The sequence below is a fragment of the Mastigoproctus giganteus genome, chromosome 6 (assembly GCF_048544385.1).
Source record: "Mastigoproctus giganteus isolate SK-2022 chromosome 6, ASM4854438v1, whole genome shotgun sequence".
Taxonomy (NCBI): Eukaryota; Metazoa; Arthropoda; class Arachnida; order Uropygi; family Thelyphonidae; genus Mastigoproctus; species Mastigoproctus giganteus.
The window spans coordinates 194,938,750-194,952,706 of NC_143580.1; the positions used below are offsets into that span (position 1 = coordinate 194,938,750).

A 13,957-nucleotide genomic window follows, 5' to 3' on the forward strand; every position below is an offset into this window, starting at 1 on the left:
CTTTGCTGCCTTCAAGGCATTAATAGGCAGATATTGTCTATTAATAATTTGGTTTTCAGTGCTGCATAGTACAGTAGATGCATAATTTATGTGGCTGACCTTCTCATTTGGCCCAGATAGCTGAGGTAGAGGCAATGCTAGCTGGGGAACTGTGTGTGGTAAAGAACCTTGAGAAGGTTGAACAAACTAATTTGTAGGTGTTTTCATTGATTTCATTCACAACCAGGCTAAACCAATTAGTCTGTTTCAAGGCACTGGGAAAATTGATGGATATGTACACAGGTAGTTTGCACCTACAGCAAATTAGTTTTACCCTTCAGTTCACCTCTTTGTTTTAATGGGGCAGCTGATTATCATTTGTGTTCATATTAACAGGGGTTTTTAGAGAGTTTTTAGAAAAATTATTGGATGAAAAGCAAACACCACTAATTGCCAAAGAGCCATGTAACTAAGTTTGCACCTGATATGACATGCTCTCATTCTATTGAGTTTCATTTCTCTGCTGTTCAGTAACTGATCAGATCCTTCTGAAAGCTGTTTTGTGCCAGTGCAAAACAGCTTCTGCAAACCTTTTTTGTGATGGCACTATCACCAGCAGTTTCATTTTGTTCAAACTTGTGCATCTTTTTAAAACAAGTGCTTAAAACAGAAAGTCAGATCTTTTTGCAAGCCATTTTGAGATGGAACTATCATTAGTTGTTTCATTATGTACAAAATTTGTGCATCTTTTTAAAAGAAGCACTTTCAAGTTTAATTTCTTCAATCTCTCTAGCTTTTTTTAAGGTGAAATCTATTATCATGATGTTAGCCTTAGATATTGCTGATTTAACTTCATATGAAATTCCCAAGAAAAACAGGTAGTAAATGAGTCTCTCTCTATAGATCAGTAATTAGAACATTTTTTAAATAGAGATTCAATATGTGTTGAACTTTCATCCATTCTTTCATCCATTCTCCATCCATCTGGTCCTTGAGGTTGTCACAGACATTCTCTCAGATATGCCAGACAAGCTGTACTTGCTACCTGGGAGTCTAAAGCGCTGATGGAACTGATATTCGGGTGACACTCAAGTCAAGTGGACCCAATTTCGGCAAAGTCCGGATGGTCTGTGACAGCCAAATGATTCCTTTCGTCTCAAAGGTGGTACTTGTGCATATGTCCATTCCGATATTCCCTGTCAGAGACGTGGCAATTTGGAATCTCCTCTCTTTGATCTTCTCTGGCTTAAAATCTCTCTACCTCATTGTGTCAAATTCATCTGTTGTCTTTACCGTTCTCCCAACTCCACTAATCACTTGGAGCTCTTTGACTTCCTCTCTTTGCAACTTGACTTTCTCCAGTCCAACTTTCCTAACAGTGAGGGAATTTTCCTTGGTGATTTTAATGTTCACAACTCTAGCTGGCTTCCGTTTTCTAGTCACACGAACCCAGCTGGTGTGAAATGCTGAGGCTTTTACAATAACTAATGACCTTGCACAGATTGTTCATTTACCTACAACAATACCGGACAATCCTAATCATACAGCCAATACGCTTGATCTTTTTCTCACAAACAACCCTTCTAAGTACAAGGTCGAAGTCAGAGGTCCTTTAGGCACTTCAGATCACAACTTGGTGATTGTCTCTTCTCCGATGGAACCTTTATCTCATGGCTATTCCCAACCTCGTATTGTTTGGCATTACAAGAATGCAAAATGGGATGACCTGCGATACTTCTTTTCTTATTTTCCTTGGTCTGATTACTGTTTCAAAACTTCAGATGTCAACGTTTGCTCAGATCGTGTCAGTGAAATTATTCTTGCAGGAATGGAATCCTTTATCCCACACTCCACTTTAAAATCTCGTCCTTTAAATAAACCTTGGTTTTCCAATAAATGTGCTAAGGCTGTTCAAGAGAAGAATGTTGCATATCGTAATTGGCTTACTCCTATTCTTTGCCGCCTTTTTTTCACTTTCTTATTCTGCTTGGAAATTTGTTCTTATCTAGCCAGTTCCTAAAAAGGGTGACAAATCCCTCCCATCCAATTATCGTCCCATTGCAATTACTTCTACTCTTTCTAAAGTGATGGAGAAATCAATTAACCACCAATTCTTAAACTACCTAGAAACCTTCCATCTGATCAACGATCGCCAGTATGGATTCCGTCAGTGTCGTCCGATCCACTGGTGATATTCTGGCTTAGTCCATACATGGACATTACCCATTTATGGACTAATTCAATGGAAAGGTTCGGTGAAACGCTAGTTGCTCTTGACATCTCAAAGGCTTTCGATCGTGTTTGGCATAAAGGTCTTCTAAACAAGCTTCCATCTTATGGTTTGCCAACTGTTTTTGGTAATTGGTTATCCAATTTTCTCTCTGATCGCTCACTAAGGGTAATGGTAGATGGCTCTCTGTCTTCTAACTTCTCCACTAATGCCGGTGTCCCCCAAGGTTCAGTTCTTTCTCCCACTCTTTTCCTCTTGTATATTAATGACCTTCTTCCATTGACTGGAAATCCTATCCATAGTTTTGCCGATGATAGCACATTGCATTCCACTTTCCATTTTGAGAAACCTTGTCCTGCTCAATCAGCTTCAACGTCTCGAAAATCTGCTATCAATTCCTTAAATGCCCATCTTCAGATAATTCTCCAGTGGGACAAAGACAACTTAGTTGATTTCAACCCTTCTAAAACTGAGTCTTGTCTTATATCTCGCAAAAAGGATTCTTCTGCTCTTATGCTTATCTTTAGTGACACTCCGATTTCTAGGCAAAATGATATATCTCTTTTGGGGATTACCCTGACTTCTAATCTCTCTTGGCACAAGCACATTACAAATATTGCTTCCTCTGCATCTAAAAAACTTGATTTTCTCTTTCGCTCTCGGCGTTACTTTTCTTCCAAACAGCTGCTCACTCTGTATAAATCGCAAATCTACCCAGCCATGGAATATTGTTCCCACATCTGGGGTGGTGCCCCCAAAACCTCTCTCAGGCTTCTCGATTCCATTCAGAAGAGGGCAGTTAGGTTAATTAATGATTCATCTCTAACAGAGTCTCTCCACTCGCTGTCTCATAGACATACTGTTTCTGCTGCATGCCTCTTCTACAGATACTTCCATGGGCACTGTTCTTCTGAATTGGCTTCTATAATTCCCGCTCCCTCTTTCAAAACAGTCCGTACACGTGCCGCCACCAGCCAACATCCATTTACTGTCCAACTTCAAACTCACAGAACCAACTTTTCATCTTCCTTGTTTATTCATTCAACTGCTGTTTTCTGGAACAACCTTCCTTCATACGTATTTCCTGAAAATTGCAGTCTACAGACGTTCAAGTCGAATGTCAACAAATATCTTCTTTCATCTTCTCAATCTCCAACCCAAGCACGGTACTAAGTACTATAGGTTCTAATACCTCTCGTGTTTGAGGTTTACATAAAAAAAAAAAATTCTTCGCTGTAACAAAAAACTGCAGGTAACAAAATGTTAATCTTCTTTTTTGAATAAATTTGGAGATTAATGGCTCCTTTAATTCTGTGTATGAATTTTGTTTCACCAATTAAGCAGACCAATAACAGTCTGGCTTTGTTTTGAATGAACAACTGCAACATTGTGTTTTTCAGATCAACTTACAGTATCCTTTAATCAGTCAATTTCTGAAAATAATAATTTGACTGGTCAATTTTGGGGTTTTCTTCCAGAAATACAGGATTAAAAAAAACCAAGATTGTTTGTATCTGTGCACCAGTCATATTTACATTAAGAATAGTGTTTTCAGTCAAAGAGTTCTAAGGATTACTATCTTCTCCTTTTAATGATATAAGAAAAAATAACCCTAGGGCCAACTGTCTAAATTAATAATGTATGTAATATTTCTGAGTGCAGATTTGGATTTCCACTATTTATAGTTTCTCATTTTGAATAAGTCAAACTTTTTGTTATCAATTTTCAAAAAGAGCAAATAAAAGGACAAACACCATTTGACTGTAAGATTATGCACACATATTTTTTGGCATGAATAACAAAATACATGAAATCACAAGAACCTAAACTAAATGCTATAAATGTGGGAGGCGTGCCTTTGTTAGACTAATTTCAAAAGAAGAAATATTCCAATCTCTCACTAGAATGTTACAGCTTTGATAAATTGGTCACAACAACTGATTACCAACAATATTCTTTTCTTTATCAGAATAAATACAAATTTTGTTTTAATGATCCATTTCACATTTTTAATCTGCATTATAAAATCATTTAATAGCCAAAGAATAAGCTTAAACGAACCTCTCTGTAATATTCAACAAAATGTTTTTCTATTTGATTTTTTCGTAAGATAAAATGTTCCAACAATTATGAGTATTCACCCATTATTATCTACTTTAATTTTTCTTTTTAGACTATAGTGCATGCATGAAAGCAACTTATGTGTTAAATAGGTTTTATCAAACTATGCATCAATTGTAATGACTCTCATCAATAATGTGTACCACATTGTGAAGTGGAAACACGTTTACTAAAATTTAACTGAATAGGTTTTTATCTGCATTTACCAAAATTACATAAAACCAGGTAAGTATCAAATATTGCCTTCCTTTCTTCTTTTACTAATGGATTCTTCCTTGACATATCAACAACAGTCTAATACTTGCAAGTTTAATACACAGAGAGAAAAAATATATATATTTACAATGGAATAATCATCTCTTTGTCTCCACTGATATATTTTGTGTATATTATTGATTGAACCCCAAGCTGTTCTAGTATCCAGTCAATATTGTTCAAAGAACTTTATGTCAGACTGTACAGTTACTTTAAAGGCCTTTTCGTTAGCTTTTCTTTCAAGTCAGAGAGAGATCTTGGTAGATAGATCTTGTCAGCAAGTAGTCAAAAGGACATTGAGCACTCATGTAATCCAAGATTTATCACCTAATATCTGAAATGTAAGAACTACAAGTAAAGCCTTTTCTAAACCTTTCAATAACACAGATCCAACAACAAGGAGATGAAAATGTTTCCCCGAAGATGCATCAGAAAGTTTCAGAATTGGCACAACCCTATATGACAGCCAAGGATCACAGGCATAATCTGAATTGATAGTGTAATTAAAAACAGCCAAGACAATAAAAAAAATAGTAACTCCAGATTTTGAGACATATTGGAAATATTATCAATGCTAACCACAGAATCTATAGTTAGAGAATTATCACATCTTTTAGTTGTTTGGGTACAATCTCGATTAAGAGAAAGAGAAAAGACATGGTTTGAAATAGAGATGGCATAACAAAATGCCTTGGAATAACATTATAGAACTTCATCATGAATTCAGACCAGATGTTGCAGTTTATTATATCAATGGTATTTCATTTGGTTTTACTATAATGTTAGACACCAGGGCTCACAAACAGAGTCCAACTTATGAATACATCTATACTGTATACTCTGCAGATTAATGAAACAAAGTTAATTAAACTGCATTCTAATCACAAAACATGTGTAGCCACTGAACAGTTCCATCAAAATTCTTTAAACATCCTAAACATTCAATTACCTCCTGAGTTATCACAAATATGGAATGTTTTCCATTATCCTCATATGAACTAGAACGTATCAAAAGCATCATGTGTAATATGATTTTGTTTTAAAGTTTAACTTTTATCCTTTGCTAACTGAGAACAATATCTGAAATTTAACCATTTAGGCTCCTGGCTTTTAGTTGTTTTCTGTTTTTTTAGTGCTTTTAATATAAAATTAATTTTGATGAATCAATATAAAAAATGAAAATTTTTCCCAAAGAGGATGTTGGCTTTTAATTTTTAATAACTTCCTGTTTTAATGTCACCTTTCTTGGTTTATAAGAATTTGTTATTTTATCCAATTAAACTTATAAATTTCGTTAACCTGATAAAGCAAATAACTGAATGGTGTATTTATATTTACCTGGCCATAATGTTTGGAAAACATTTTGCAGAGTTTTCAACGCATTATCTGTCAGGGAATTCTTATTTGTTTCTTCCCACTAAAGGGAGTGAGAGGGAGAAGAAAAAAAAAAAAAAAATGTGAGATATGTAATATAAATTTTTATCAGTTCCACAACCGAGTACAGAATAATTTACATAACTTACAGACAAGTATGACATCTTTGTTGGCATTATTCATTAAGATTAATTATAATTTCTTATACTTTATATGCATGAGAAAATCATTTATTGTACAGTAGTATGTGACAGCACCTTCACCTGAGCTTTGTTCACTTGCAGACTGGATTCATTTGTTCACTTGCATGCTAGATTGGGGGGATACAAGGACTAATAGATTAACAGTAGCCACTGGCAGAGGTGAAAGTGATTCTTGCACTGCTTCTATTGGAATGAGCCGCAGCCTGGAAAATAAGATGCAGGATATTTCAGAGACTGCTGGGAATCATTGGGGTACAAGTAAACACATGGGTTGTGTTAGGGTAGCTAAGAAAAAGAACAGGTGCATGTATACTTGTGTGTACACCAATGCTAGGAGTTTAGTAAATAAATTTGATGAATTTGAGGTATTGCTCAAAACATCAAAGGCAGATATTATGGGGATTTCAGAGACGTGGTGTCACACAGATATAAGAAATGCAGAACTGGAATTTGGGGGGTACAATGTCTACAGAAAGGATAGACAGGATAGGAAGGGAGGAGGGGTTATGCTATTAGTTAAAAAACACATAAAATCCAAGGAAGTGAAGCCAGTCGACATCGCTGGACAGTGCAGTGTCGAGTCAGTTTGGTGTGACATAAGCATTGGGAGATCAAAATTGAGAGTAGGAGTGTGCTATAGGCCTAATGACTCTGATGAGTATAATAAGAAACTGTTCGGAGAAATAGAGTGGGCCAGTAAATCAGAGAGTCTTATAATGGGGGATTTTAATTTCCCAGATATTGACTGGAAATTGGGGGCTGGTCACTCACACAGTAGCAAGGCTTTTGTGGATTTATTGGATGATTGTTTTCTACATCAGCATGTTCGGGAGGCAACTAGAGGGAGTAATACTCTTGATTTGATTATCAGTAGTGATTCTTCATGCATTAAGAATCTGCAGATAAATGAACCACTTGGTGGCAGTGATCACAGTGTGCTGAAGTGGGAGTTACTCAAAGAGGTAACTACCATTAGGGGTAAAGGGAAGGGGTATTGCTTTCGTAAAGGCGACTACAATGGACTGAGACAGTATTTAAATTCTATGCAGTGGGATCAACTGATGATATTGCCAACAGCAAATTCAAAATGGGAAGCATTCAAAGAACTTATCGTGGAAGCTACTAGGCTTTACATACCAACTAAGAAATATTGTTCAAGGTTTAGGCCTAAATGGTTGTCAGATGAACTAATGAGGCATATGGCAGAGAAGAAAAATGAATGGGATACATACAAATTAACACGTGACACGGACGCCTATGATAGATACAAGTTGATCTGTAACCAAGTTACAAAGGAGGTTAGGCAGGCGAAGGCAGATTACGAGAGATCCTTGGCAAGGGATGCGAAGAAAAACAGCAAAGAGTTCTTTACTTATGTAAACTCTAGAAGGAAGGGGATGAATCAGATTGGTCCACTTGAGATCGATGGGTCAACTGTTGATGACCCTGCTCGGGTAGCTAACAAACTAAATGAATATTTTGCATCGACATTCACACATGAGGAGTTATTCAGCGAGGGGAATGCCAGAGGTGTATTCAACTCTAGCAGTAAGCTAGAGAATCTTGTAATAACTGAGAGCAAAGTGGAGGAGAAATTGTTGAAGATAAACACAAGAAAGGCACCTGGGGTGGATGGGATCTATCCAGTTATATTAAAGGAGGCAGCAAAGGAGGTAAGCAAACCCTTAGCCATAATTATGAGAGCTTCCTTGGACTCAGGGGAGGTACCCATTGACTGGAGATGTGCAAATGTGACCCCAATTCACAAAGGGGGATCAAAGGCTGACACAAGTAATTATAGACCTGTGAGTTTAACTTCTATTCCCGGAAAATTAATGGAGGCACTGGTGAAAGAAGCACTGCAGGATCATCTAGACAAGACTTCAGTTATAGCTAGGACACAGCATGGTTTTGTTAAGGGGAAGTCTTGCCTGACCAATTTGATTGGATACTATGATGCAGTCACAAAAGAACTGGATGCAGGGAATAACTTTGATATTATATACTTGGATCTTAGAAAGGCTTTTGATACTGTTGCACATGGAAGACTGCTGCACAAATTGGAGCAGTGTGGCATTGGAGGCAAGTTGCTGCTATGGATAAAGGGGTGGTTGAGGGGGAGAAGACAGAGAGTGGTAATCAATGGACACTGCTCATCGTGGACTAATGTTATTAGTGGAGTCCCTCAGGGTTCAGTATTGGGGCCTTTATTGTTTTCTGTATTTATAAATGATATTGATGATGGTATATCAGGCTTAATGTCCAAGTTTGCAGACGATACGAAGGTTGGCAGGGTTGTCAAGGACACTACTGACACTATGCTGCTGCAACAGGATTTGGAAAGGTTGAGCAGATGGGCTTCGAGGTGGCAAATGAAGTTTAACATTGACAAATGTAAAGTACTACATATGGGAAACAGCAACCCCAGAGCAACGTATCAACTCTGTGGTACTACACTGACAGTGGTAGAGAATGAAAGGGACCTGGGGGTGGTGGTGCAGGCAGATATGAAGTTCTCTGAGCAGTGCAGACGAGCTGCAAGAGTAGCTCATGGTGTATTGTCAATGATATATAGGAATTTTTCTAGCAGGGATAAGGAGGTGATTATTCCCTTGTATAAGGCAATGGTCAGGCCACACCTAGAGTACTGTATACAGGCCTGGAGGCCTCATTTCAGGAAGGATGTAGAGCTGCTGGAACGAGTACAGAGAAGGGCAACTAGATTGGTGAATGGGACAAAGGGGTTCTCTTACGAAGAAAGGCTTAAGTTTTGCAAATTACAGTGTCTGGAAACTAGGCACCAGCGGGGTGATCTGATAGAGGCGTACAAAGCCTTGAATGGTTTGAGCATGCTCAATGCTGATGGGATTCTTCCTCTAGCTCAGAAAAATCACCTGAGAGGGCATAAATTCAAATTGAGGAAAGACAGATGTAGGATAGATGTGCGGAAATTTGCCTTTAGCCAGCGGGTGGTTGGTGGGTGGAACAGACTTCCATCCCTTGTCGTGGAAGTTGATAGCCTAAATAAGTTTAAGGCTCAGCTGGACAGGTATTTCGAACGAACAGAGGGGTGAAGTGGAAGTGGTTATTTTTATTTATTTATGTTACTTTTTTTTTTTTTTTTTTGGCTGATGCTGCATAAGCTTGCTTTCTTGCATCAAATGCCTCTACTAATGCTAATGCTAATGCTAATTCTTCTTCTTCTTCTTCGGTCCTTAGCTGGCAGCTGGGGGAGGCGGTTGGCCACGCAACCAGTATGCTGCTGTAGGTGCCGCAGGGTTTCGGACTTGCTCTGTGATGTTCTTCCATACCTTACGATCCATGGCTTCAGTCCTGGCCTGGTTAAGGTCGAGACGTTGGCTCTTCAAGTCATCTTCCACTTGCTTGGCCCACGTTTTCCTAGGCGCGGTCCGTTGGATGCTCCATTGGGTGGGTCGTTGTCTCCAAAGGAGTGTGGATGGTATTCTGTTCGTGCCCATTCTACATACGTGGCCAAACCATCTGAGCCTTCGCTTCTGGATTTGGTCGGCAATGGTTGGTTGCTGTTGGCATCTGGCACGGATGGTATCATTAGTGATGCGGTCGCGAAGAGAGATGCCCAAGATCTGCCGCAGGCATCGCATTTGGAATACCTCAAGTTTGTTCAAATCTAACTTGAGACAAATCCATGTTTCCGATCCGTAAAGAAGAATGGGCAGGATCAAAGTCCGAAAGAGTCGGAATTTAGTCTTTGTGGAAATGTTGGTCCTCTTCCACAGACACCATTTGAGCGAGGCGAATGCAGTGGCCGCCTGTCCAATTCTGCTGTGGATTTCCATGGTGGATGCAACTTTCTTCTCCTGGACCAGCGACCCAAGGTATTTAAAGTCCTGCACTTGCTCGATCTGGACGCCTTCGAGATAGATGGTGGCTTGCGACCCATCTGTTGTCAGGGCCTTTGTCTTACCAGCATTGATCTTCAAACCGTATGGCCGGGCAATGCGGGCAATGTCGTAGAGGATGTCCGTGGCTTCAGCGTCATTACCGGCAAGAATAGCACTATCATCAGCAAACATCAGGTCAGTCACATAGTGATCCTTGTCATATTGTATGCCCTGTCTGTTTCTGAATGCTTGCCTCATAATGGCGTCGACCACGATGTTGAAAAGCAATGGGGAGGCTACATCCCCTTGGCGGACTCCAGTTTGGATGGTAAATTCCTCAGATAAATCGTTCTGGATGCGCACCTGGCTGGTTAAACCGTTGTATGCAGTTTGGAGGAGTGTGATGACTTTTCGAGGTACATGTTAAACTGGATTAAAGACTGTTAAGAATAAATATAATTCTCTAAAGAGACATATGATATGTGAAGGTAGATCTGGACTCAGTAAATAATTTCTCCACTGTCTTTTAATTGGTTAAAAGGTAGTTGAGAAACTATACAAGTTCATCTTTTCACGCTCTGTTTTTGAGTAATCCAGTTGAGAAAAGTCCTATTTTTTTTTATGAAGTTTTATAATAAAAAATGCTTTTGATTTTTGTTTTTATAAAATCTTTTTTACCCCCTAATAGTTAAGTTACTTTCATTATACATGAATTTGCATTTAATTGCATGCTCTGCTAATTCTGATTTTTTTGTATTACCTTTTGAAGTGTGTTCTGTATGTTTACTTTTAAAGGGTTTTCCATCTGCATCCCATCTCCCTGATATATAGCTTCCTGCATTCACAAATATTCACAAACAACCACCTTCATTGCTAAGTTAAAGGAATGAATGGAATATATTCACAGCTACTAAAAATAGGGGTTTTTGCTTACTCCTATCAGTAGACTAACACTGCTGAAATCATTATAGTTATAAACACATTTTCAGAAATTCTTTCTTCGTAGATTGAAACAATCAAAGAATATTTCAGATTCATCCATTAAGGTGCTCTGGAAAAGAATTTATTAGACCCTTTTTAATAAATCTACATGGTCCCAAACTTGGGTAATAGTAGAAGCCATTTCAGCCTGCATGCATACATGAATAAGCAATTAGATTCAAATTGGTGACCTACTCAAAACCAATACTCGTAAAGTTTGGGATTACAGTCTGTTACTCCACTTAGACAGGTAGTTCTCGCTTTACGAGTTCCCGGGTTTAAGAGTTTTTTCCCCCAAGTATCAAGTATCAACAAAATCAAAAATATGAACATTAATTGCAAAAAATGAATTAATTTTTTGCAATTAATGTTCAATACCGCATTCCAAACAATAAATACCGCATTTCAAACAACGTGCGTAGCTATACAATACAGTGTACCCCGCTTTACGATCTTAATCAGTTCCAGAGACACCATCGTATCATTAAAATATCTTAATGTGAACCCAATAACACATTGTTTATTGGTAATTCGTTTCAAGATCTCGGAAGTTGAAATTTTCGCTGTATAACTAAGCTAAGCTATTTATCTCTCTAAAATGTCATTTTTAAGGTCACGAGCGTGACCTTAAGGCCATATAAAAGGTTGTGAGTGTGGTTTGTAAATTGTATTAGTTACCAATTCAAATCATTAAAATGAACTACACTTTCATTGTTATCATATGTTCCCTTATAAGAATCAATTTTAAACACCTTTGTGATATTTTTCTAAAGCATATTTTATTGTTATTATTTTTTTTTTCTGGAGGTCACGACCACAAAACAATAAAAACAATTTGCACTTTCCGGTTTATTGGGCTTTTCTGTTACTGCAAGCAATTATAAATGGGTAGTAATTTCTTGCATTGTAAGTTGATCTTCTTGCATGGTTGATCTTGTAACTTGATCTTCTTGCATTTGCGAAAATACCGATAGCTGGAATTGTGTGGTTTTTTACGTTACTGAAATCTTCAACTGTATAAAAAACACAAATAAATTTTCAGGATCTTCTCTTCATTCCTTTTTTTTTAAGCTTCGTAAACTTGTTACTCCACGCGAATCATGTTAATTGCAATTTGTGTGTGCCATTAAAAAATGCTTATGCAGCTATTGAAATTTATAGAGAAGATTATCTTGGAAAAAAATGCCTTTTGAAACATTTCTGAAGAAGACGACTCCTTGTGCAACAAACCAATGAGTGCTGAGCGTGCATTTAATCGATGATGATGAAGAATAAACATTCTTTAACATTTGTAAGTCATAAATAATTTCTCTATTATTATAATTTGCTTGATTTTACAGGCTACATTTTCATTTCTTTCGATAAATCTCTCATTGTTTAAACAAAATAATTGGCTAACTAATTTCATTGTTGAGAACGTAACCCTATTTTTAATATTATGTCTATGGGAAATAAATTCCTGCTTTACGAGCATGCACTAGGAACAAATTAACTCAAAGTCGAGAACTACCTGTATATCAATAACCACTAATAATATTGGTATATATGGTTATGGAGCTGTGAGGTTGTGTTCATTTAGTTGCTGATATCATTTACAAATACCAGAAAGGAGTAACATTACTAAAGAGGCACTCCATGAAAATAATTTTGCATATGAATCATAAAATAAAGTTAGAAATTTCGAAAATTAACTTTTTTATTATTTTTAACATAAATCCAATTTTATCTAACTGTAAAAGAAAAAAATAAATCCTGATAATTACCCTATACTCTTCCCAATGAATTTTATTTATTTAAGCCCTCAAATTATACACTATAATTATAAGTGTACATCTTGTATATAACCTAATATGCAATTTTTGCATTAAAGTAAATTTCATTTTACAAATATCCTGCCATATAATAAATAATCTCTTGTGTATAGCCACAAATTAGTTGCTGGTATCATTTATAAATACCAGGAAGGAATAACATTACTAAGACACTTTCCATGCAAATAATTTTCCATGAGAATCATAAAAATAAAGGTGCTAGATTTACACCAGAAAATCTAGTGGCATTTATTACTTATAATAAAAAATTTTCTCAGTGAAACTTTTTACAGCCCAACATTATTCTTAGGAAGCTATAAAATTTCACTTATTGTTCAAAAGAACATTTAATTATGGTAGTGTTGTTAACTTTTTGGTTTAAAATTATTAAAAAAGTTAAAAATGCATTTTGTATACACAAAAAATTTAGTTACTTTATCCAAAAAGAAAGTAATTTAAAATTTAGTGATTTATGAGTCAAATAAAATTTAATATTTAAAAAATAAAACCTCAATTAAATATGATTGTTATTTTTAATATTAATTATAATAATAAAGGAATTAATTCCAACTTAATTGCATTAAGGTAAAAAAATGTTTATGACTCACCAATGAACGATTAAGGGAATCAATAAAAGATTCTTCTGGCATAGACAGAAGTTCATTGGCATGTTCTGGTGTTGTGGACCACACCAGTGAAGAGGTATCACATGATAACTGAAATATAAATATGCAATTGTCAACTGAAACAACAATTCTAACACCTTAGATAAATTATATTACAGCCAAATAAAAGCTGTAGCATTGGTTAAGAATTCTACAGCTAAAACAAAAATATGTACAAGACAAAAATATAGTGACAAACGAGAAACCTATGTTGATAAAAATCAAAGTTATCCTGAAGCCTTTTATGCTTAAAGGCAATGGTATGGTACATATCATAGGTGCATCTACATAATACTATTAAAAAGTGTTACTCCACTGACCTACTAATTCGGTAATGCACAACAGTGCCTCTGTGATGACTTTCAATATACATCATTTAAATGTTTAATTATCATAACAAACGAAATATATGTGGTATCTATAATAAAATGATCAATAGTTTATATTAAAAACTGTTTTGCCGAATCCAATTTAC

General features: G+C 36.5%; 1 protein-coding gene across 3 annotated transcripts in view; it reads right to left on the reverse strand.

The window, feature by feature from the left end:
- The window catches only part of Coq6 (ubiquinone biosynthesis protein COQ6, mitochondrial), a 143,468-nt gene that overhangs the window by 55,723 nt on the left and 73,788 nt on the right, over window positions 1-13,957 (reverse strand). For all 3 annotated transcript variants that reach the window (XM_090375600.1, XM_090375597.1, XM_090375598.1), the window contains exons 7-8: window positions 13,426-13,533; window positions 5,924-6,002 (exon numbers count right to left, since the gene is read on the reverse strand). In XM_090375600.1, the coding sequence (XP_090231726.1) occupies window positions 5,924-6,002; window positions 13,426-13,533 (187 nt within the window). The remainder of the gene's footprint in view (window positions 1-5,923; window positions 6,003-13,425; window positions 13,534-13,957) is intronic.